At 40.4% G+C, this 26,934-nt stretch overlaps 1 protein-coding gene across 1 annotated transcript; it reads right to left on the bottom strand.

Moving 5' to 3' along the window:
* Positions 1-16,568: 16,568 nt before the first annotated feature.
* On the bottom strand, positions 16,569-26,000 carry sox18 (SRY-box transcription factor 18). The gene is made up of 2 exons (XM_044352509.1): positions 24,500-26,000; positions 16,569-21,736 (listed from the first exon to the last, which is right to left on the bottom strand). The coding sequence occupies exons 1-2, from the start codon at positions 24,882-24,884 to the stop codon at positions 20,322-20,324; spliced, it is 1,800 nt and encodes a 599-aa protein (XP_044208444.1). The 5' UTR covers positions 24,885-26,000; the 3' UTR covers positions 16,569-20,321.
* Between the last annotated feature and the right edge of the window lie 934 nt (positions 26,001-26,934).

Genomic DNA, 26,934 nt, shown 5'->3' on the forward strand with positions numbered 1-26,934 from the left:
TCTCACTGCTGCCACAAAAATGAGGGAGAAAACGTGGGAAAAAGTAAGGAGTTGCTAAAACAAACAAACAAAAAAGACTGAATTATACATTAAGAAATCCCAAGTCAAACGTTAGATAGAAGGTCAAAAATGGAAGGTCATTTTCCTTTACAGATGTTAGACAAGGCGGTTTTCACAGGGCTGAAAACACGGATGACCACTGCAAATATCGCAGATTGCATAAAGGGAGAAGGACAGAGGCAGCAGAAAATGACAGAGTGAGAGTGAGAGAGCCATAGACAGACAGAGAGAGAGCGAGGTGCCCCTGTGTCCCTGGTCACACCAGTGGGTAACCACATACTTCATCCCATGGCTCCAGACACACATACTCACACACTGAAGCCAATGATATGTTGGGAAACGTAGTGAGGGGAAACCTGAGAAGGGGAAAACTGAACGAAGGAGAAAAACAATAACAAGAAAGACCAAAAAAGATGGACACACTGTCTCCATGTTGCTATTTTTTCTCCTTGTCAATCTCTTTCCTTCTGTCTGAGTCACCATGTCTCATTTACATAGTGTATTCTAACACCATCGAGTATATTGTAATACATTTTAACCGGGTAGAAACAATATTTTCACTGCTGCCTTAAAAAATGTGAGTTGACCGAAAAGCAGAATTGCTTCAAATTTGTCTCGTGAATTGTGAAAATGTTAATCCAACCGATATGTTAAACTTTAGGTGTTAATTTGAATCAACAGCTGGTCAGTTGCTCAACACTCACATTTGTTTTCCATTTTCTCAGTTTAAAGAGTCAGTTTTGTTTTTGACACTAAGAACATGCAGTTGTAGCCGCTGCTGTTGGAGCCGCTTTGTACCAAAGTCAACATGCGGGATCGCTCTCAGTGAATGGTTAATTTAAAAGTGTATACGAGTAGACATCGAATCAAATACTAACCTCCATCATGGTTTCTTTTCATTATAATAAATAGAGACAGCCATGACTTAATATGTATTAAATACGCACAGCCACACAGCAAGTTTCCATCATGTATGTTTTCTTCAAACCTCAAAAAAAGAAGGGTCTCTGGTGAGGTTTAACTCTCAAACAATGCATGCTGGGAAGTCTGCTAATATGAATGTGAACTCTCAGCTGTACATTCATTCAGTCAACTCATCATTTCGAGTCAACATCGTGTTTATAAGTTCAGGAATGGTCTCAAAATGAAAACGGAAATTAATAACACATAATAAAGTAAATTACTAAATTCCTGTATGATGTTTAACAGTGTACTGATGCTGACAGTTACATAGACATTTGCTCTAACTGGAAATACAAAAAAGTGTGTTTGTAGTAGAGGTTTTCACAGGTCCACTTATCAGGTTCCTATGAGACCTAAGTCCAGCCTTCAGTCTAACTGGGTCCAGGTAGGGTCCCGCTCTATCACTCCTGTCTAATGGATCCTTGTAGACTTGCTATTAGCTGTAATTTGGGGGAAAAAATAGTTTTTTGAGGAAAGTCAGAGAGTTATTGTGCAAAGTGCAGGAAAAATTGAGGTGTTCTTTGTTAATGTACAGTATTATAGGAACAAGTTAGGAAAGAAAAGGAGTACGAGGAGGTAAAACCTCATGGAACATCAACTGATGAATGACCACAGAGGCTCATTTAGAGCCATTCAATGTGCCAAACTGATGGAAAAAAATGTCATTTCTCGGAAGATAAAATTAAATTTTTCATAGCCGGTGGCCATAAAATCCCCCTGTGATATGATTTAACTATGCATGCAATGATTTACAGTGAGAAAAATACTTCCAGAACCTGCTTCTCCAAACATTTTTGTTGATTGGGACACAGATTGTGTCACTTTTTCCTCTTCCTTTTCTTTTTGCTTTTTCTCAACCTCTTTTGTCTCTCACTGATTCCTGTTCTGTGCATCTCCTTCTTTCTGTCTTTTCTTCTTGTCATGTTTCTCTTTTTTTTTTTCTGCCACCCTCTTTTCTATGCTCTCTCTGTCCTTCTCTTTTTTCTGCCCTGCTTCTCTGCATTTTTTTCACCATCACTTTCTCCCTCTCCCTCTCTCTCTCTCACTCTCTCTCTCTCTCTCTCTCTCTTTGTCTTTTTCTTTCAGTTTCCCACACTCCTTTTCTCTCTGTCTGTTGGCAGCCATGTGCGATGCTTACTACGGCGTCATGCTGGGTCACCACGCCACACACACACACACACACACACACTCCCACGCGGCGTCAGTGCCTGTTATAGTGACAACGCTGCGGACAAAACCAACAACAGACAAATATATAAAAATGGGCTGAAATTCCATTTAATTTTAGGAGATTTCCACATCAGTGCTGCTCTCATAAACCCGGTGTTTAGACACGCATGTAGATTTAGGAAAACCAGGGGAGCCAGAAAGATAAATAGACTGAATTATAACAGAACGTTTTGGAGACGTTCATCCCCAAATAGCACGGGTACTTTTGTCACGGGTTTAAAAATAGACGTTTGAGACCACGGAGAGCCTGCAGTTCCTAAAAATGCCCGTCATCTGTTTTCACACAGACTGCTGTCTTTCATTTGGGTTTCATTTTTCTCTTGTTTGCTCTGCTTTTCCCACGTTTTTCTGACATTTCAAAGTGGTTCTCATCTTTAGTGACGTTACTGTAAGGATAAGACACAGGGATTAGAGAGAAAAGGAGGACAGTTAGAATCAGAAATAGGCAGGGGATTCATAAAAGTGAAAAAAGCGAAAAAGAAAGTTTGAGTAGGAGAAATATGATAAGTACATTTAAAAAAAGGAAACATTAAAAAATATATGAACAGGAAGGAAAAGGTGTAAAAGGGTACAAAGATGAGAAAGTAGGACTATCGCTTGATCCACTTATCTGATCTCAATGGACATTCATCTTTATACAACAATAAATATGCTTGTTTCATCACTATATTCAAGGAAAATTGTGGAACTGCTGTTTTTTTGACATTAAAACAAATGAATCACTGACCAAGACCTCCATCTAACCTCGAACAAAATGTTTAAACCTTGTTGTTAACCAAGGAACAAGACAGCATTTCAAATATTTTCTGACATTTAGTATTTTTAATATCTTTTTTTTCTTTTATCTGTCATATTTTCTCAACTTTCTTCTTTATCTTCTCAAGCTTTTCTTTAAAAATATGTATTGTCACTTTTAACATTTTGTATTCTTTGTATATCCCTTCAATATTTTTCGCTTTTTCATGAATGTATTGTTCTCATTTTCCCATCTTTACAAATGTTTTCATCTATCTGTTATTCACATATTTTGTATTCATTGCATTCTTTGGTACATTGCAAGGTACTACACCACATTTCAGAGGAAGAAAAAAAAAACAATGAGATAAAGGTAGAAAAGTGAACCCTGACAGAGTTTGAGACAAATGACTAGAATAGAATAAAACTGAACTTTTCTCTGGATTCCTGCTGACTCAGATTCTGGACCACTGATTGGCTGGTTTGACTGTTTCCACGGTGATAGATGGGTTCCACCAGTCAAGGTTAGTGGTTAAGCTTGCCCGGGATCTGAACCCGCAACCCACAAGCCCTTCAAAGCCAAGGCCACCAAACCAGCAGACCTCAGAGGTTTAACACCCACACCTTGGCTCCCACTGAAGAGAGAGGGAGGAGGGGAGGAGACAAGCAGGGAGGAAGGGGGAGAGAGAAAGAGAGGAGGACGGATGGGAGAGAGGTGAAAAAGGACTGACAGTGAAGAAAGTGAAGGACGCAAATAAGCCGTTTTCCATCTTCCTTTCACGGATTCCCATGGATTCGTGAAACATTATCAGTCTTGGCCCCGAGTGTCCCAAATCCCAAAAAGTTTAGTCCAAAGTGTTCTTTGCTCCACTTATTCTTAATAGAGGATGCTTTGTAAATTGACCTGTGTGAACTTATCTCCCAGCATGTATTTCGCATCAACCACTGGCGATGGTGGAAGACCCACATTCACAATTGTTACAATTTCTGTTCTGAAATTTTTTATTGTATCATCAAATTCGAGATAAATGTTTGGCTTTCAAATATCTGGTCGATATAGATGCAATATTCAATAACTTTATTGTCCCTAAAGGACAATTGTTTGCGCAGCAGTAGTACAAAACATGGGAAACAGCAAAAACAAGGACAACACCAAACATAGAATGCATACAAAAGATAAAAATCATATATACAAGTCAAAACAGTTCAAAATGCAAGAAATCCATGTTAAGGTATTGAGGTTTACTTTTCCTCTCTGAATTAACCAGAATAATAGAGGGTTAAAAAGAATGCTTGTATCTGTTGGTTCTGGTTAAAGGCAGTCTGAAAATGGAGCCAGAAGGTGAGATATGGAACTTTGAATTTATCAATTTGCTTGATGTGAGGACCCACTAGTCAGTCATCCTTGGAGCTAGCAGACGGGTCCCCAGATTACTGGCCAGTCAATGTCCACGGCTATTCTTGTGTGAACAGTCTTGTTTGGGTAAAATCTTTGGTAATTCATTGGCAGTAGCACTGATGCCTCCATAGCATTTTAAAAATATGATATAATTACTTTTCAAAGATAACTTTTGGTTACAAAGTCCCAAAAACCTAATATTTGTTGCTGCCACATCAGCTTAACTAAAGGTAAAGTTAAGGTTGATGTTTTTTTATTGGGCAGTTAATGTTGCAATGCTGCCTCTGTGGAGTTTTCTTCTATTATATGTACAAATGTTGCCACACTAAAAGTAAAAGCACCCTGTGGTGTTTTTAACCACTATGAGCAATGTTTTATGAGTGAGTCTCCATTTTGATTATATCTTGCGCATGTGGACGACGGGACTCCACACTCACGCTGATCGTTTCGTACGATTCCACTGACTGACAGCCGGTGGTAGAAATACGCAAAACCTGGCAAAGAGCCAGCAAAGGTGAGATTCCTAAAGACAACGTGCAAATGTTTTACTGTGTGAGGAAGGAAATCCATTCAGCCTGTTTGTTAGACTTCCAGGATACAGACAGTGTGTTTGTTTACAAGAAAACTCCACAGAGTACCTTTAATAAATATATACAGATGTAAACAAAGAGAGCCATTGGGGTCTATGACAGCACATTTAATTGTAATTTCACACTCTGATTTAATGAGATTGAATGTTCAAAAAATGGTTAAGTGGACCTTTTGAGTTGAAATTAATTTGTCACACAACAGGTGTGGACAGGTGGAGTTTAATTGTAATGCCTGGAGGGATGTTGTCAGCAAAAACGCTGTTGTCCCATTTGCAAATTAAGCGTCCTCCTTTTCACAGGAGTTTGAACTGCCAAGTCCATCCTGCCAAGTTCAAACTTTGTGTACGCTGTATTGAGAAATGCATGCGTAGAGATGGAGGGAAGGAGCTGACCAGGGAGGATAAGGAGACGAAAGGAGCGAGGAGACGAGAAGGAAGGGAGGGTGAGGTAATAACACTGATGGTGAGGGAGGTACAGGATGAAGGATAAAAAGAGAGAGGAAGTCAAGAAAGAAAGGAGAAGACGGGAGAAGGAAAAAATAAAAGTAGTGAGTGGTAAGTGGAAAATTGAGGAAGTAGAAGGACAGACAAATCATAAGTTATAAATGAGAGAGAGGAAAGGAGAAAATAGAAAGAAGAAATTAGGAAAGAGGTGGACAGAAAGAAAAAGGGCAGAAGGAGCAGAAAAAGAAGAGAGAAGAAAAAGAATAAAAATATATCGACACGTAGGTTCTGTGATCAGATATATCTGTCAGGCCCTGGTGTCTATTCAAAGTAAAGACAGCTTCAGTCAGGGTCAGAGGTCATTTTCTCTTTCCTGTGAGTTTTGAAAATAAACGGTCTGTCACCAGGTTACATTCGACAAAAACACAATTCAGCTTCCTCCCAAATGGGAATATTGGATCCCACAGATTTAATCCAACACAGAGGCCGGAATGATCCTTTAGTTATTGTCCTTGACCTCATTTTGATGTTTTCCTTTAATGTTTTGTACTTCTAATACACTGCCCTTTTCTCTTTTTTCTCAAATCTTAGAAACTTCTTTTGTGCTTCACTTTTTAAAAAAAGTCTTTAGTGTAGGTATTCTCTGTAGGATAAAGAGGGGTTTTTTCTTTGACCTCACATATCTTGCCAACATTATAACAAGCTCTTAATACAGTGAACCTCCTCTCCATTCCTGTCTCCAACAGCCCCTCTGACAGGAAGTGAGTGTAGAGCTACTTCCTGTAGAGACAGGAAACAGGAAGCAGTGGGGGTGGAAGGGAGCCTGACGGCAGAGAGGGAGAAGAGAAACTCTCCCCCTCCACCCCCCCCTCCTCTCTCCCAATGACATCATCTGGTCCATGCAGAGCTGTACAGCAGGCAGAGTTCAGACGATGGTCAAAGTATGGAGCAGACCACCGGGCGTAAAAACACCAATTGTACATGCGCATGTGTGTGTTTCTATTATACTACAGATTGGAGGTATAACATACATGTCCAGTACATGAAAGGATTTCACATGAATGAATGGGGCAATGACAATTTGCATAGCAGAGTGATGTACACCCAAATTCTGAGAGACAAAATAAAGAAAACCCGGCTGGATATTGGAAGAACCAATCAGCTTGCTTGACACGTATAGGTCCATACAAAGTGCACGTATAAGTGATCCTTCCCCCCCTTTGCACTCGCATTTTGAGCTTTTACCCTCAGCGGTGCACTACAGACAAGTAAGAGCCACCAAAAATGTGTACAGCAATGCTTTCTTGTCAAATGCAATTAGGATGCTTACTTACAAGTTACTTTACAAAAATCAATCCCTTCTCTCATTTATTTTAGCGTACTTTATTTTTTACTGTTTATGTGTTTTAAATCATGCATGTTGATATGTGTTTCTGCCACTTGTATTGTGTTTCAACATTATGCGATGAATCCAAAGATAATTTTCCACTATGTGGACAATAAAGTTCAAAACTAACTAACTAAGTAAATAAATGTTAGCTTAGCACACTTCTCTGCACAGGTTTACAAAGCGGTTTAGTGTTAAAAGACCCTTTGCCAAGCCCGTCCCCTTTAGTTACTGTTGCTACACCTCGAACTGCACACATGCAATTGGACGATAAAAGTGGCAGATTTAACATTTGGAATTGATTTTTGAGACAATAGCTGTGTCTCAATTCAGGGGAAGTATCTTTTGAAGGACGTGGTCTATGAAGGACCACCTGGAACCGAGCATTGTTAAATGAGACACTCTGGTCTACGGAGGATTTCCAGGTGCGTCACTAGCTGTTCCCGCTCTTACCCTTGCATCATGATGTGCTGCTCCTGTTAGCTAGAAACCTTGACAGCTGCAGTTGACACTTGGGACACAGCTAATAGAAATGAAGCCATTAATTTTAATTGTATTATTGTGGGAGCCCATCCCAGTCCATCAGCACCGCCAGGGACTCCCTGCTCAGCTGAACCGAAATCTGCATAAACACATGTGACACATTGTGACAAAATAATCTCTCAAGGGTATCATTTATCAAAATGCTACGGAGACATTAGAGCCAGCGGTAAATCACCAAAGAGCTGCACAGATCAGTTCATGGGATCATATTCCCCTCAGGGATGACGACGTACGTTGACCGGCCGATCATCTCAGGAGTCAGGCTGCTAGCTGCTGCAATGACCAGCTGGTTACCCGGCCAACGGCTCCTCACATGTCCAAAAACGTTTGGTTGGAGCCAAATGCATTCTGGGATGGGTTGGGCCACGAAGGATCCATCCATTGGATCCTCCAAATTTTAGAAAGGTGGGCTGCATTTCTCTGCCGAATTTGAAGGAGCCTTCGAAATGAAACGACCTCGGTCATGACGCGTTTTTCAAATGCAGCCTTTGAAGGATGCAGCCCCTGAATTAGGACACAGCTAATGAGTCCTTGATTTCACACAGTAGACAAAAGTAGTGTTTCATATTTATTCGGTGACTATCAGTTTTGCTGAAATGATGAAATTCGCTGGTAGATTTTATCAGCTTTTATCTGTGTTGTGGTTGAAAACTCCGTCTCAGGCTCTTCAAGGGTCTAAAACCTCATTCTGACAGAGCTAACATTACAGGGGGAGATGGGGAATGAAATATTTACTTTGATCCTTGGTAATTTAATTCCAGATGGCATTTTAACTATCATGAAAATACAGAATGGGGTCTGTTACAGACATGGACATTCAGCTTTCCAAAAGAAAATACATGTACCTAACTGTAGTCCACATTACAACAACTTATTGGACAGACCTACCATGCTAAGTTATGGTTGCTGAGCTATGATTGGACCATGAGGGAAGGGTTTAATGAACAGTCAATTATTACTCTTTGTATGATGATTTTCGTAATCATAAAGACAAAAAAAAAACTACCTTTAGCATAGACGCTGAGTGAGAAACTTTCATTAAAATGAGCCTTTGCCACCTTGGAACACATATTGCCTACCACCTCTGTGAAAAGTTGTAGTAGTAGTTATCTAACATACGATTACTCCATGATGGAGCCAGATGTAGAGGCTCTGAGATCAAGCTCTGTAGCAGCCAAATCTTCCTCTGGTTTATATCAATATGAAGCTTTAATCACTATGATTGTAATGTCTATCAGTGTTTTGAACAGTTACGATTTCTTTCCAAGGGAGTTGGCAACAGCAGCAGATATACAAACTATGAGCCTCATACATCATACATTCATTAAAGTACACAAGTTATTCTGACAAATCACACTGATAAACAGATGGCCAGATGGATACCGTAGATATGTTTACTATAATACTAAATATAAGTAGGTTTATTGAGAAAATGAGAAAATAGAAAGAGATTAAGAGACGAGAATCAAATATCTGCACATGAAACACTGAGGCAAGAATTTGAGTCTTGACTGCATCTGTCATTAGATCCCATTTAATGTGTGACAATGTGTAATACACACACACACACACACACACACACACACACACACACACACATAGGCAGACAGACAACAGACAAACACACAAATTTTCATTTACTTTCTGAACATTTACAGTACAGTATACACAGAGAAGTTGCGAGTTGCACAAACTCACAAACAAACACATTTACAGTGTAAACCAGCTGTCATCTCACATCAGAGTCTGTGAAATCACACACACATGGACGACCGCAGCTTCACACACAGACGTGCACGCACACACACACGCACGCACACGTGCACACACAGGCACAATCAGTGTGTAGTTGTGGTGACTGATCTGACCACATGTGGCCAATAAAATACGACAGAGACAGAAAGAGACGGGAAAATCCCTCTCTCGCTCTCTCTCTAACTCTCTTGCATTGTCTCTCTCTCTTAATCAGTCTCTCTCTCTCTCTCTCTCTTAAACACATGGATGTACAAATTCCATTCTCTCTGCCTCTCCCTGCATTTCTCTCTTTCTCTCTGGGTTGTTTTTTTTTTCTTTTCTCTCTCAGTGTCTATCTCCATATGCATCTTTAAATATCTGTCTCTACGTCTTTCGTATCTCACTCACCATGCGTTCACACTGTGAGCAGCGTAATAAAGAAATCACCGATCATCCACTTATTTTCCAGAGAAAGCCCATAATGGGTGGATTAGTTTCCTGGGGTGGCCCAGGGAAGAAAAATGAGCAGCTGGACCCCTGTCCCTCCTCTGTGCAACATGTACAGTTTGTCTATGCTAGAATAAAAAAGATGAAATTGTGTGGTAATCAGCATGCATTAATGAATGTGCAACATGCAAGCACAGCTATAAAGCGCTGACGGCTTCAAAAGTAGATTATGGCACAGGCAGGACCAACCTTAGCATCCCTGTCATGTCAGTTGGTACTTTTGATATAACAAACTTTTGGTTTTACAAGTGCAGGAATCTTGTTTACTGGAGTCTTTTTGTTGCCGTACATCATTATATTCTTCCCTTCTTTCTATGTTTCTTTATTGTCTTTTTTCTTTCTTTCCTTTTTCTACATTGCGTTTTGGCCTGACATTATTAAATGATACTTTATTTTGGATATTAAAAAGCTGTGGTCATCTTATGTCTGAGGACTAGACCAGAGATCATTTTCGAATGGAGAGAGTGCTAAAGAGAGTGTTGCATTATGGGTTGTTTGTAGCCTTAATGTTGCTAAGCTAGCAAGTGTCTGTTTATAGTGTCTTTAGTGTTTTTTTGTTAGCTCAGTTTCTGAAGGCTTGTGTAGCACGTTTTTCTGCCCTGGGGGAGAATAAATTCATGACGGATGAAAACTTTTTGAAAGCATCTGCCAATGTCTGAAGAAAAACGGACCGAGGTCCAAATCGTCTGTCAAGCAGTCAAGAATTACTGCTGTCATAGTTGATGAGGAGCTCAAACAGACCATCTGAAAAATGCTAACTTCTGGAGAAAATCATTTGAACCGATTCCAACGGCCTGAAAAGAGAGAGTGTGAGTGTGTGACTGACAGACAAGAGATACAAATGTAGGATTACGTTCTGCTTTTCACTTTTATGGGAGACATGTTTCCAGGATGTGGTCCTGGATTAATGGTATCTCAGGGAAACTTTCTCAACAGGACTAGCGTGAAAGTGTGTTGGATGTTTACCTAACTTTATTTCTCAGAATTGAAAAAGAGAAAAAATTTAAACTGATGGCCTTAAGATTAACCTATTGTTGAGTTATGAAGGACACTTTTGTGTTTTTGTGTTGAGAAATGTTAAAGATATCATTTAAAAAAAAAACCTTAACATGGCGACAGTGAGGAAAATACTTCCTGGTGGATCCTCCGGTCAGCCAATCACAGAGCTTCAAACTCGGGATTTCAAATTCAATTCCTGGGAGGCTCTAAAATATACACTTTAAATAGAAATAACATCATTAAACAGTTACATAAAACAACACAAATAACATAACAGTTAAGATAACTACGCAATGCAAAGACAGTGATCCAAACAACATGCAGCTACGTGGGTTCAGCAATATCAGCGTCCATAGCAACCACCATAGCAGCAATAGAAAGCCTGAAAAAGTCTTCACAATAACTGACAAGCTAAACATTACATACACACTTCTTACTAGAAATGTTAGAAAAATGCATGTTATTGCTGAAACTATCTTAAAATATTTCCTTTCCCACTGAGAATAAAAGGAATGTAGCCATTACACGTTTTGATGTGAGACTGGGGATGCATCTGCTTTCCACAGAAGTCAGTGGGAAGGATCGGCTTATCACTTGCCAGCAAAATGGGACTTTGGCGTATGCACTGCATGCGATTTGAAAGTACTAAAAAAAAAAAAAAAGTATTATAAGAACATTTTAAAATTCTCATAACCAAAGGAGAACGTCGCAGCCACCGAAAATTGTTTTAAAGTTGTCGCTGTGCATGAAACCAACAGACTAATGTTGAACTTCTTGTCCGTCTGTAAACAGAAAATTTTTCATGTTATGCACACACACACACACACACACACACACAAACATCATGTACACACCCTTGAAGCTCATGTGTGCTCATTTCCAGCTGGGAGAAGGGGAATCCAGCCTTGTGTTATCTTTTCCAGTCAGGGTAACAAGCAGCGGGGTGAGGTGTTCCCACAAAAATATACACCTCTTCCTCTCTCTCTCTCTCTCTACACACACACACACACACACACTCACACACACAGAGGCACACACACCCTTTCCGAACATCCCAAACTTCCACAGGAGTTTCCTCCTAGTTGCTCGCATTCCTGTCAGTTACCTCAGCAACACACACACGCACACACACACACACACACACACACTGTAAAAAACTCTTACAATAACACTAACACACTAAGTACATGACCTGGCGTAGGAAAACACACACTCTCCGTACCACACATAATCCCCAGTTTGGTTTTTACAGCCCAGTTAAGATGTTTAAAATCCTTCTGTTCTCCGACCAAGAGATAATTGAATCTTATGGAAATGTTGATTAAAAAAAAAAAGTTGCAAGTCAAACATAAAGCGGTGGATGGAAGGAGAGGAGGGGAGAAGGGGGGCTGAGGTGAAAAGGGGGGTAAATTGGGTGAAACAGAGCAAACTGTGGTGAAGGAAGAACGTAAAATTGAGAGGAAAATCATGAAGAAGGAGGGATAGAGAGACGTGGATAAAAAAAAGAGAGAAAGTAGTGAGAAACTTAGGGGATAGATGAATAAAGAAAGGCATCAAACCAGTGAGGAAGAGCAGAAAAGACAGTGATGGGGAGAAAAGGAGACGTTGGGTGGAAAGTAAAAGGGGAATAAGATAATTATGAAAATAGAGAGGAGGACTGGAAGAGGGATGAAAAAGAAAGAGGAGAAAAGTAAGGTAAGGGTATGAGGGAAATAAATAAAGTGAAAAGGATTTGATGAAAAAGAATGAGAAAGGACAAATGTGGTGAGAAGAAGATGAAAAGGCGAAAACGAGAAGGGGGAGGATTAGAGGGAGTGTGGAAGAGAACAGTGGGGTGAAAAAAACAAAAAAAAAAAAAAGTGGGACATGATGAAAAGGGGTAAATGGGGTGAAAAAGCTAGACATTGAGAAATAACCATAAAAAAGAGACATTTGGTAGACAGAGAGAGGAGAAGAAACGAGGGAAAAGAGAGTGGAATGATGTGAAAAGAAGTAAATAGAGTGAAAAAGAGCTAAAAAACCAGTAAAAAAAGAAAGTTGAAAGGCTGTAGACAAAGAGGCAAAAAAAAAAGAAAGCCGTGTTGAAAAACCAAAAAAGAAGAAAAGAGGATGATGCGGTGGAAAGGGGTAAATGGGTGAAAATGAGATAATTGGACGGGGCAAAAGTGAGCTAAATTTGGTGAGAAAAATAAAAGAGAGAAGGGGGATTGTTTAGATGAAGATAACTGGGAGAAAATGAGAAGCGTGGGTTGAAAGAAGCGAGGAAAAGAAAAGAGAGATGAAAGAGGGAAATTGGGTAGAGCGAGAGAAAGAGAGAGAGATGAAGCCAAAAAAAGAGGATGATGGGAGGAAAAACACACAAGATTTAAATGGGGTTAAAAGGTTGCATGAAAGAGAAGGAGATGGGTTGAAAGTGAGCTTAAAAGTGAGCTTATTTAGGGGCAAGAAGAGGATGATGGGAAGAAAACTAGAAGAGTCGTGTGCAAGAGAGAAAATAGAAGAGGTTAATGGGGTGAAAAGGGTTAAATAGAGTGAAAAATGAACTATGGGAGTGGTAAAATGGGTTGTAAGATGGAGATATGGGGGAAAAAAGGAGTGAAAGAAAGTAAAAGAAAGAGAAAAAAGGGGGAAAAAAACAGTGAAAGGGGGTAAATGAGGTGAAAAAGGGTGTCGAGATGGATGAAAGAAGTAGAGTGAGGCAGCGATGACAGAGGCGGAGCTAGACTCTCAGCACAGAGGGGCCCTTCTGACAAACTCGTTTTAAAATTCACAACTGTAAAGGAGCTGATATATTTCCCATCACATCCATGAACACAAATTGTCACTCATTGAGCCAAGCGAGCCTATGTGTAAGAAAAAAACATGCACTTTGTCAGGCAAGCTTGTTCTGACAGGTTGCCAGTCGTGTTCAGATGTTTCAGCACTGATGACAGCATGCGGCGCTCGACGTGCATCGATTGACCGACGGTTCAGCACCACTGACAATAGACAGCGTCGGGCCAGGTGCACTGTCTCAATACTGTGTCTTTCTTACATGGGAATAACATAAACATATAGAAGACACTTTCATTTCATTCAAACATAAAGTAAACACCACAGGCAGTAACACAGACAGGTGCTGAGATGCGGTAAACATGGAGTTAAACTAAAGAACAGATTAACATTTAGTTCTTCATAACCAAAATTTAAATAGACTAATTATGGATGTTTCACTCACCAGTTGTTGTCCCTGCTCAGCCAGCTGGAGATTAGTTTAGTCCATTTATGTATTCCAACAAACTTTGTACATATCACAGTCCCTTTTTAAAAAACTTCATCCTCCTCTCCTTCATGGTGGCAAACCTGCCAACCACTTTGTCGTCAATGTTTATGTCCCACTCAACACACAGCAAAGTGAGGTTGGATAGTCTGGCCTCATCCATGCACGAACGCAAATAGCTCTTAATGAGCCTCAGATGGCTGAAACTTCGTCTTGGGAGTTTCTTTCACCACAAACATAAGAAGACACGAATATCTCATATTTTAATTAAGGTTTTCAGCAAAGTTGGTCATAAACTTTGGATCGCTGAGTCAACAAGTGGAAATACCGACGCTCGCAAGGGGGGGGGGGGGATTACATCCGTAGTGATAAGAACTACCATAGAGAATGAATAGAAAAACTTAGGAGAGGTAAGCTCTGCTATTCCTGCTGCACTCGCAGAGGCCAGTCGCGGATACTCCCAGTTGGGCAACACGCTACGTCCCCAGCAGGGCCCCTAGTGAATGTGGGCCCTGGGGCGGTCGCCAACTCTGCCCCCGCATGAGCCATGGGATAATTTAAAGGCCAGAAAAGGATGATTGGAAGAAGATGAGAAGGGTGGGGTTAAAAAAAAAGAGAGGGAAAGAGAATAAAATTATGTAAATGGATTTAAAGAGAGCTACGTGTGTCAGGGTTAGGGTAAGAAAAGAAATACCTAAGATGGAAAGAGGGGAATACAGAGGGAATGATGTGAATGTGGGGAGGATTAAATGTGAAAAAGTTAGTAGAAAGAGGAAAAGAGGGAAAAAAGAGGGCGATAGGGAGGAAAACAAAAATGAGGTGAAAGTGGGACATGGTTGAGAAAAATGAGGTTGAGAAAAAGGAGAGGAGAAGTAAAAGTATAAAGTAAGATGAAAGGACAGAGACGGGACGACAAACAGAAAGGTGGCAGAGAGAGAAGAAGGGGAGAAAACGGCAAACATGGGATGAATCAAACTTGTGGGAAAGAGAAGAAAAACAAAAGTAAAAGAAGAGAAAATTACAGTGACTTGGGGGCTGAGAGGGAATAAAACAAGACAGAGAACCCGAAACAAAAAAAAAAAAAAAAAAGAAGAAAACAGACTGTCAGAAAAAGAGAGAAAGAGAGAACACTTTTTCCTTGTTCCAAATGTTTTCTTTTGAGTCCGTCAGCGGTTTGTTCGGGGGGAAACTGTCCCGCCGAGCCAAACTCGTTTAGCATCTGATCTGAACCCGGAGAGGACAGAATCAGGGGCAGATCACAGAGGATTACAGCGCCGCACAAACACTGAGGCGATTGTCTTTCTGTCTCTCTCTCCTATTTTCTCTTCTTCTTCTCCTTTTCCCACCCTTCCCTTTTTTCTCTTCTTCCTCACTTCCATCCAAACAACAGAAGACATGAGGACTGGAACCTACAGCTTTCGCAAAGGACATCTGAATATACAACTGTTTACATCATAGGCACAGTGTTCATACCGGCAGATGCTGTACATTTAAATACATTTCCAACATTTACTCTGCAGGATTGCAGGCAGCAAAGCTATTCGGTCTAACTGTCACACCAACAGTTTGATCTTAACCTGGTTCCAGACTCTCTCAATCACTGCTCCCATCTCTGATTTGTCCAGCAATTCAAATCCATCTGTTGTTGTACTCATTGACGGCCATATCCGCCAGGTGCAGAAACAATCCACCAATTAGAGCTCATGACCGTTGATGTCATTTTCCTACAGAGTTATGTATTTACTTAGCTACTGTATGTATGTACACTTTCTCAAGCACCACCGCCACCAGGCTACTTTTTCTCTTGATATTTTGGTCCATGATGTGGTGTCTGAAAAATGAATGACCAGTTTTCCCAATCGGGCCTGTTGCGGCTCAGAGTCAGCATGGTCAGCCGTGTTCTGGCACCGAAGGACTAAATGTCAGCCAGCTCTGCCCCAAAAATGGCTTTTATATTTAACGAGGTTTTGTGGGTGCAGATTTGAACCGTTTTTATCTGAATATCAGCACCAATTAGCAGCTCTCAGACCGGCCTGGGGCCATAGCGTGAGTGTATTGTGAAGTGGGTGAAATATTCAAACCTGAATATCCTTTCTATCCTTTCTATTTCATGAAAATATCCCCAGCCTGATTTGCTATCTTTTGGAAACTTTTGGATGGTCGCTAAAATTTCAAAATAAAGCTTGTGGGTTTGAAGAATGCTCTGCTGCACAACAAGAACTTTAAACAGGAACATTTCAGGGGTTACACTTAAAATGCTTTTACTATTAGTAAAGGGTTACAGGAAGGACAACAAACAGGAAGTAGTTTGATACTCATACAGCACGGTGGAAAGTAAGGCGGTGGTGATTGGATGGAGACATTTACTCACAGCTCTGATGACCCATTTTTCCGGTCATGACTAATACCAAGACTACTGCTATTTGCATATTGAGCTCAAGTTTTACTTACTCAAGCAATGAAACTTCTCAAAATGTTCTAATCGTGATATTCTGACAGAATGAAATTGAAGATGGTTAATATTTGTATCCAACATCTACACATGATGATACCAACTAACTTTAAATGAACATTTAATAATTTGTTCTCATATGACAATTATTCTAGATGTTTTTGTGTTGTGTTTGTCTGCTCTCAGACATGAATATACAAGGATAATTTATTATTTTTTGATAAATTCTTGCTAACTTGTTGGTCCAAAGACTCACAAACCAGAGCGCAGCCTTAGAAGTGTTTATTTTGTAAAATTACTTTATGAAACAGAAGAGATCAATTTACAGCCAACCCACATTTTTCAAATATAAACACAAACAAAACCATTTTCTATACTTAGAAAATGTAAAAAGTGATCCCTGTCAGACAGCTTTAAAAGCATCACAGTGACACTTCTGGGAAAATCCTGGTTTTAATTTGTCGTTATATGACTGCTGAGAAAATGTCCTTTGTTTTAATCCCAAAATCTTGGTTGTTTCATTTTTTTTTTCTTAAGATAATTATTACCAAAAGCCCCAGAGTTATTGCACGACTCCAAAAAACGCCTGTCTCTCTGATGTTCTTTGTGTGTCACAGTAAATTAAAATGGAAACAAGACTCTGTTTGGTGTCAACAGAAAAGAATGTCAAATGCAGATGTAGAGGACTTTTTCTAATACTTCGAGCTTGAACTGCTGCTGCTCTGTGGCTCCATCCTCCAGAGGAAATGTTTGGAAAAATCTACTGTTGCTCTGTTTTCAACCAATTTCAACCACACAAGGAACGGTGTGGTAAATATAACTGGTTTCACTGTACAAGATACTTGATTTTGTTCTACTGTTTCATGTACAAAAAAAGTATTGTCTGTAGAACTAATGCAGAACAGATGCAGGGTAAATGCTTGAAGAGAGACCTCTGCTTTTTTGCTCCAACTGTATACAAAACTATTATAGGATAGATGCTACATAAACACATACAGAGAGACCTCTACAGTGGCTACAACTGTTGATTTTTCATTTTCTCAGCACAAACAAATTCCCGTTTTAATTTTCAGCCAAAAAAGTGAATAACAATGATGCAGCTCTTGTTTGCTGGTGCCACTGGTTGAACAAAGTGTAACATGTAAGACCCATAAAGATCTACAAAAGATCTTTACAATTATAGATTTCCTTTTGAAGGCAAATTTTATAATACAAAACATTTTGGAGGAACAACAAAAGAGAACAGTGGAAAACTCACTGCTTAGATGCTTTTATATTTGAATCATCTGAAAGGAATAGCTCGACATTTTGGCAAATATACTTATATTAGAAGATTGATTGATACCACTCTTACTGTATTTTTGGGTGTGATGCACGGAGCTGGGGTCAGGAGGTGATTAGCTTAAATTAGCATGAAAACTGGAGACGGGGAAATAGCTAGCCTTAATAAAAGTTAATTAATTGACACCTGTACTCAAACAGAAATGTGTTTTTTTCATGAAGAGTTGTGTGGTCTATTTCTGGGCAAACAACAGCCAGGAGCAGTAAATACCCAACATATGTTACAAATGATTGACTTTACATTTCTGTTTTTGTGTGAATAAAACAAATGAAATATGTGTTAATTACAAAGTATTAGAGGTTCAGTTAGGCTGAGATTTGAATTGTGAAGAGAGCCAGGCTAGCTGTTTCCCCCTGTTTCCTGTCATTATGCTAAGCTAAGCAAACTGACTCCCAGCTCCAGCTCCGTACTTAGTAAACAGACATGACAGTGATATTGATCTTCTCATCTAACTCTTGGCAAGAAAGCAAATAAACATATTTCCTAAAATGTCAAACTATTCCTTTAAGTAAAATAACAATTTATGAAAAAAACAAAAAACACACTTCTGTACAAATACATATTTAAAATTATAGACATTTGACTTTTAATAAGTAGTATTCCTTCTATACAGCTAAGACATTAAACCCAGTGCAAAGAGAACATTTCATAGTCTCAATTTCTCCTTCACATACTGCCGAGAGGCATAGCATCTATATATACAGTAAACGGCTACATTAAACCAAGGTCTCCAAAAATCATAAGACCTTGTACATGAACCATGAACCATGCCTTTCAAATTTGTTTAACTTTTTGTTTAAACAAGTGATATGTTTGTTATACCAGAGAGGCTTACTGGTTAAAAGGAAAGTCCTCTGAATCAGCATCATATCTTTGTTTTCCAAGGAGCAAAGCAACTTAAAACTTGCAGATTTTGGCATGGAGTTTGACATGAGGCCCTGTCATGGGCTGAGACAGAGAGGAAACGGCGTGTATCACGGTCAGAAAAAACCTGACCCGGCTTGTAAAACATCCTGATAGTTTGTGGGAGACATCAGTGGTCTGCTCTGGGTTCGTGGCCAAGGCTTTCCCGACAACATGGCAAAGAGATATGTGGCGGCTGGATCGAGTTCTCCCATCGACTCTTTTTTCTTTCCCAAGTTTGTCCTTCATTGTCCTTCATGTTCCCATTTAACAAACAAGATAAATTCATCTAAACGTCATGAAGCTCAGTGGAGATGAATATTTGTCTGATCCTGAGATGAAATGTCAAAAATGATAAGAGATGATGTTGAAGTTCATATTTGTTGATGACCACAGTACACACAGTGCAATTAAAGAAATAATTTTCTTTACATAATCTTTCAATAGCATGTACTGCCTGTCACCAGAGGGCTTAGAGTGCAGAGAAACAAAACCCGTGGAATAGGAAGGGGCTTAATGTCTTGCTCAAAGGCACTTCAACTAAGACAAGCACTTGCTGATATCCTACATCCCTGAAGACTGTAGGCCAATTCCCAGGTCATAAATGTATCCAGCTATTGATAAAGTCTTCCAGTTTATTAGCATTAGACATGCTGACACCCACATTTTTGTTATAATCCAAAACCATAAGGCTCTGCTGCATCAATTAAATCACACAGGTTGGAAATAAGGTTTTAGCTCTGAAAAAACTTCTTGGTGACACAACTACTCTGGAGGTAAACCTCAGTGGTCAAAGAAAAAAAAAACCCTCATAGCTTTTTTTCAATTAAATAACATATTAACTGACCTGGCACAATTGATAACTAACTGAAAAGTTTCTTTCTAATAATTAAAAGACTGTGATCATTCAGTAAATATTTTAATTGCAAGGTGTTCTCCAGCTGCCCTCTGTTTATCTGGCCACCACACTTTGAGAAGTGCCTTGAGTGCAAAAGTTAAAAGATATAAGCCTCTGACCAGAATCAGCATCCCCCCCCCCCCCCCCCCCCCTATCTGCTGTGCGTTTGGATCAGTAGACAATATCTTGATAAAGAGCATCAAGGTTGGAGTGATGCAACATAAATGGTGACTTTTTTCTCCTTTAGTTAGCTAAAGCCATCATCATCTACTGTGCTAGCTAAGTGATTAATTGTAGGTGATTGCAAACACTGCCAAAGCAAACACTGCTGCTAGAGCTTCTGCCTACAAAGGTGCCAAGAGCCACAAGTCCTACAACCAACCCTGTGATTAGGCCATAAGTTATCTATGCAAACATTGATAACATGTTGACCATACTTGAAGTCTAAACTACCGACACTAGCACATAACTATCATGGAAAGCTGGTTAGCTAGCTGGCACACTGCTCAAGATCATGTTTAGGAATGCATTAATGAATGTAAAAAATAAGTAATTAGCTTTTATATTTTTATTTTTATTTGACAAAAGTGCCTTCTTTTCCAGTTATGTTTTTTCCAGTTAGCACATTTTCCAAAAACTGTGGGTTTTGGTTTTACCCAGCTGCTCATTTCTTTTTAGTATTTTTTAAAAAACTTTTTAAATTAGAGTGGGAATCTATGAGGGATAAGCAAGACATGACCATGACTTGACTGAAATTATGAGCCATCCTCCCGACATACTTCTTCCCTATCATATAACAATGGTTCAAATGAAACCAAACCTTGTATACTATGTAGTATACAAGGAGGTACATATAAGAGATGAGTTCATGGAGAATTTATCCAGTGATACAGGCACTGTAATAGACAGCACTGCTGGCATCAGAAAGAGCAGATATAAGAGGGCTGATTCCTTCATCACACCCACCAGCACCACTCATAATGCTACTGACATCCCTGTTAATGATACTGCTAGCACTGCTATTAATGCTACCGCCTACACTACTGCTACTGCGCCCAACCAGGACTTTGGACCCACCCCCACAACCTCCACCAAGTCCATAGGGTTCCTCCCGATTCCTTCCAACATTTACATACTGGTCAAATTCATGCCTGTCCACCTCGGACCAAAACTCAACAGAGGAAGAAGACCCCAAATGGCCGGAGGACTCTGGATTTGAAGGGTCTAAGTGCACAGGGGGGAGGAAGGTTGATGGGGGGATGGAGGAGGATGAGCAAGCAGAAGGAGATGTTTCAGGAGGAGGTGAAAGCTGCCCCAGGTGAGAAGGAGTGAAATGGGTAGCATTTGGGGCACTGCTCCCATACATTTGGGTGAAGTAGCTGACAGGAACAGTGCTCAGGGGAGTTTGATGGGATTTTATCGTCTCTGGGAGGCTGATGGAGGACTGGTGGTAGGAAACAGAAGAGGAGGAGTCAGGGAGAGGAGGTGGGCACTTGACAGGATTCCTCAAGGCAATGTGGTGACTGGCAGCATGAGTAGAATTTAACCTGGAGTTGACTGAACTCGCCAACACTGAGGTGACAGAGCTCATGCTCGAGGTCATATTTGACTCAACTGAAGTCATTCTAGAATCAATTCTGGAACTTCTACCTGGACTTAAACTGGAATTCATGCCAGAGCTTATACTGGCTCCAACACTCATTCCTGAACCCTGACTGTGTGTTGCTGCAGCATGCATGGAGTTATGGTGACTGTGGTTGTTGTAGTGATGGCTGTAATGCGGGTTATGATGGTGAAGGTGGTGGTGGTACCCACTCCAACCTCCCATCCCTGCCTCCTCTTGCATATGTTGGGGGAAGAACACAGACTCTCCAGCTCCATCGTCCAGAACATCCAAGGGGGACATCTCTGGAGTTGGCAGGCCATAGCTCTCTAGCTCTTGGTGTCCTGGGGCCTGGAGGTCTCTGAAGTGCCCCAGAGATGGCAGCAGGTGGTGGGAGTGGTGGTGGTGTGGAGGGTGGCCGCCTGGATGTCCATAGGCAGAACCTCCAGAGATGCTTTCTGCACCCAAGGGGCTGATGCCAGGCCCTAACCCAAGGCCAGGTGCCCCGCCCTGGGCTAAGCTGTGAAGCAGGAGCCCCGGCTCAACCCGCTTAAGTTTTTTGGTGGTCTTTTTGCGGCGAGGCCGGTACTTGTAGTTTGGGTGATCCTGGAGGTGCTGGACACGGAGACGTTCTGCCTCCTCCACAAATGGGCGCTTATCTGTAGCATTCAGGGCCTTCCATGACTGACCTGGAAAATATGGAGAAGGTGAGTTACAAAACTTTGACCAAGACAGAAGGTACCCAAGAGAAGGATTGCATTGTCTTTATCCCACTCATCTACACCAAATCATCAGTAACATCATTGGCTCCATCAAGCAATATAATCAACGTCACAACTTACTGAAATAATCCAGTTTGTCCAAAATGACATTTAAATCAGCTATTAATCTATCTGTCAACCAGCTGCGTTTGGTTGACATGTTTATTTATTAAGAAACAAGAGAAGAAGACCATAAGGCCAACAACTCCACCAATTTACTGCAACATACTGTAGAGTGCACTAACCATAATGTATACAGTATACAAATGCATTAGGACTATAAGAGCAAGCTTTTGAGATGCCAGAGTGCAGGTTTTAGGATGCCACCAGTTGTCCGCAGCCTCAGTTCTGTGTTGGTGCAACTGAAGCTTTTAAGTCAATATGGAATCCACATTATTATCCATTCAACTGAAGCCTAAATGTATTTGTAATCTAAGTGTAAGTGTTTAAGATTCTGCTTTGGGTGCCAGAATATCCTGTTGATCCTTTGAGAGGTGTGTTGGGTCTAATTTAATAAAACTGAAGTGCCAGGGAAACAAACAAACAAAAAACAACAACAACAACTACAACTACAACAAAAATGACAATGACAGTAGCACTCACACTGAAGCCACTGACGTTCTCACTCAGAAACCACTCAAATGACACCTACAGTACCAGTCAAAAGTTTGGACACACCTTCCCGTTCACTTGAATAAGAAAGTGTGTCCAAATTGTTGACTGGAACTGTACATCACTACCTGTGAACTGCTAGAATGTTTATTTTAGATGGGTCCTGTTCCTGTAATGCCTAGAAAGGGAACAGTAAGGAAACCAGTATGTGTCAACATGTATTTTAATTCAGATCAGTTGATGAAGACATGTCTCTACATGTTTGTGCGTTGTTTAAACTACTAAATTACTAAAGTAGAGCTCCTTCACATCTTAATTCTGGCAGGATTATTCAACACTGTTTCAGACACAGAAAGTACTGTGAACTGTAGTTACCTATCTGATGTATTTATAAATTGCATTAACACATATTACTTGTGTTATGGTACAACAGCAGCCTTCAGATTTGAGAAGCATCCTCACCGCCACAAACTTAATAGTCTGAGTCTCAAGCTTGCAGTTGAGCTCCAGCAGCAGACTGCTGTTGCACTGAAGAGCTCTCAGTGTGGATATGACACATTGTATTTGTGAAGCAGGCTAATACTGAAAAGAGCCTGTCACTCTCTAAAGCAACAGAGAAAAAAACAGTAAAAACTGCTCATCTTACTTTGTTTGGCTTTTTCATCATGAGCATGAAGAATTCTAGTATTATGGCGTAAATTTGCAATGAATGTAGACATTAACACATGTCAACTTTAATTACTCCTGCTTTTAACTTTCACAAACCGAGTCCAGTCTTTGAATTTAATCAATATAATCTGTGGTGCTTTGGATTTGCTCAAATAGCAATGCGTTAAAGTGGGTAAACACTGGACTTTATTTGTGTCAGTCGTATCTTACATAATGTCAATTTTAAAATCAAACCCCCAGTATAGTTAAAATGTGGTCGTAAAAAACTTTTCCTCACTGGAGGAGAGCAGCGGTTGGGGTCAACTTGGATTCATGCCAGTTACAGCGGATTCCTTATTTTGACAAAACTATGGCATTTGGAACATAATGAGCACATGGATGGACAGAAGAGAAGTGATTCATGCTGCAGGAGTGGTTTGAGAAGTTTCTCAATACATTTTGAAACTGTTTTTCCCCACTGTGGAACTACACACTAAACACTTTTTACACCTTTCCAGTGTGAGTCAGAGTCAATCACTGTAATATCATCACTTTAATGTGGAGATCTAGGCGTGAAATATTACTTTTATTTCACTACAAGTTGTTTTAGATAAAACATCAGGTAAACATCTAACATGGGAAGCTGTACAGTTGTTCTTCAGCCAATCATAATTCATTACAGATGTCAGTTTACTGCTCCAGGGGTAAAGAGTGAAGTTGTTAACACGTGAAACCTCTCAAACCTGGCAACACAGTAAGCTGTAAATCTGTATTAGTTTATAGATTCCAACAATAATTCAGTAAATTATCTCCATTCTTCAAAAAATACTTCCCCTGCAACTTACCTGTAATAAAATAAACCAACTACAATAGTCTATAAAAGGGCATACATATAGAGTTAATAAAAGTCCTGAAATTTAGGGTTTTATTACAAAAGTATAGACTCTACATATAAACATCATGGGACTAGAACTGGATTGCTTTAAAGTTATATTTAAATTATATATGTTTTTAGGCAGTTTTGTCAAAAAAAAGAATGTAATATGCACACTGTGTAGTCATATAAATATGTATATTTGTGTGCCAGACATTTTTATTGCAGTTATTCTGATATGATGCTCTTTATGGTTTATATTGTGACTACAGTGACTCAGATGTGTGGATTTTGTCACTGAGCAATAAAGCAAAATTGCAAAAATGTTTAGTTACAATTACATACCTTAAGTTATGAAACTTTTGTTTGGCTTATATGTTGGTTGATGCTTCAACAAAGTTAAAATAAATGCAAAAAAATTAAACGACCCACGTCTGAACTTTTAAAAAGCTGCTAATCTTATCAGTCTGGATTCACTGGACAGTTTTGATGCTCTTAATACAGTTTCATAAGTTTTTTTGCCCTGATGAGGCTGAAGTTTTTGTTCTCTGTCTTACCGAGCATCTTGCTGAGAACAGCATTGTGCAGGTCGGGGTTCTGCAGGGCCAGTCGCTTCCTCTCATCTTTAGCCCAGACCATGAAGGCATTCATGGGCCTGCGGATCCTCTGCTCGCCCCCCACGGCCTTCCCATCAGCTGTGCCCATGCCTCCTGCCTGGGTCAGGTCCGGACTCTGTCCCCCTGAACTGGGTGTCAGAGAAATCCTCGGTTCTGCTCTCCTCATGTTTCCAGTTCCAAGGCCATCGGGAGAACTGCAGTCTCCAGAGAGGCTCTGCTCAAAACCCATTTCGGAATCAGAAGCAGGACTCGGGGTCCCGGATGCCCAGGGGCCCCTGAGGGACACCCGACTGGGATGTAAAAGACTGGGCTCAGTTAAATTCATTCCAGAACCGGACTCGGATTCAACCTTGTCTTTAGTCCAAGTGAGATTCTGAAAACGTCTGTCTCAGTTTGTTGGGTTGCAAAGTTCTGGAAAAAAATTGTAACTCAAAACAAAGAGGATTAAGATCAAGAGAAGAATTTGATGGATTTGGAGCACAAATCCCAAAGAAAAACATCGAGATCTGAGAGGAGAGGGAAGAGGAGAAAGAAAGAGAAAACAAACAAATTCTGGTGCAGGATATTCCCCCTGAAAATGATCCACAATGACTCTGCCTCTTTCTTTTCTTCACTCTTTTTTTTTTTTTTTTTTTCTCAAAAGACAACAGTTCTTGTTTGGAGTGTGTGGTGTGGTGGTTTGTCCAAAGCTCGATTCCCCTCCGTCACTCAGGCCGTCTGACTCACTGTCTCTCGTCTGTCTGTCCTGTTTGAAAGTTTTGAAACTTGTGGCCAGATTTAACCAACCCACAGTGTGTATATATACTCCGCCCTGACCAATCAGATAAATATATAGCTGGGAATTTAACCAATAAGACGCCAGACAGGCGTGAGGGGAAGGGACGAGTGTGTGTGGGAGACAGAGAAAAGGAGGGAGGGGGGAGGTCCAAAACTTTGCCTCCCCCTCTTTCCTCCTCTGTGACCGCCACCCTTTCCTCCCCCCTGAAGCTTCACACACACACACACACACACACACACACTAACACACACACACACCCTGTCCGCCTGTACAGGGAGATGTAATCAGAGAGATTCCATTGTTTCTGCCCAACTGAGAATGGAGCTTCTCACACACACCAATACACACATTCAAGATACACACGCATGCAAACAGACGCACACATACACTCATATACATAAACACTCAAACTACATGCATGAAACAAGCACACACACACATTAAAACGAGACCGAGACGAGTTTGCGCACAAATGAGAGACGAAACAAGAATACTCACACATATAGTATGTGTTATATGTGTTAATGTGGGCTTACAGTGTGGGTGTGCCTGTGTGTGTGTGTATTTGAGGGCAGGACAGTGGTAACAGAGTCGACCACAGTCCCAACCAGAGCGATTAGTGGCTGAGCTTAACAACAACTAACCGAGAGAGAAAGAGAGAGACAGGCGAGCATATGGGCGATCAGGGGCTGGGTAAGGGGCGGGTGAAGGTTGAGGGGGGTGGGTGATGGGGGTTCGGGCATATTGTCTGGCAGCAATAAGTTCTAGGTTCAATTGATGCAGCAGCAAAAACACAGTTTTTTTAGTTTCAGAAGCTGCATTTAAAGTGCATTTCACTGAAAATATACAAAAATATATAGTACTGAAACAACTATTTTTTAAGATGATGAAAATTTAATCAAAAGTGCATGAAACACGGGTAGAGAGATGGTCATGACATGTAACAAAGATCCAGAGCTGGAATCAAACCACAGACTAAGCAGTTATGTGCATGCATTTTGACCACTAGGCTACTGTGGCACAACTAGTGATTCATCGGTTATTCCATCAATATAAAGTTAATCATCAGCAGATTTGGTTCGGTTCATCATTTGAGTCATTTATAAAGCAATAAATGCCGAAGATTCACTGGTTCCTCTTAAAAATATGAGATTAATTATAAAATAACAATTACATTATAAACATTAGTTGCAGCCCTAGCTGCATGCAAAAGTCAATTTCTCACGCCTGCCACATGTCAGACTTTCTAAAATAGTGGAGATTTTCCCACACATAAGTTAATGCACACAACTATTTCCATATCACATACCTTCCACCGTGGTACTATGAAGGTGTAGTGAGATTGCACATACTACGTCAATGGAATGGAAAGACATGAATGAACACAAACACATTCTCTCTCTCTCTCTATGAGGCAATGACAAAATGAAAAGTCAGTGTTTGCTGCTATACGATGAAAGAAAGAGTCCACACGTTGCCTTTTCATTTGCAGAGAAGTGTTTCATTCATGAGCTACTTGGAGTTCCCAGGAAAACGCTCTATAAACAAATATGGAAATGATAAAATGTTGATGGAATTTCTACAGCTCTTGGATTCA

This window comes from Thunnus albacares, chromosome 5 (genome assembly GCF_914725855.1).
Source record: "Thunnus albacares chromosome 5, fThuAlb1.1, whole genome shotgun sequence".
Lineage (NCBI taxonomy): Eukaryota > Metazoa > Chordata > Actinopteri > Scombriformes > Scombridae > Thunnus > Thunnus albacares.

Bases quoted from the DNA above. Each gene is read 5' to 3' on its own strand.
- sox18 (XM_044352509.1), bottom strand. From the start codon at position 24,884: ATGAATTTAACTGAGCCCAGTCTTTTACATCCCAGTCGGGTGTCCCTC. The intron at 21,737-24,499 runs GTAAGACAGAGA...CATATTTTCCAG, and splicing joins TGTTCTCAGCAAGATGCTCG to GTCAGTCATGGAAGGCCCTG.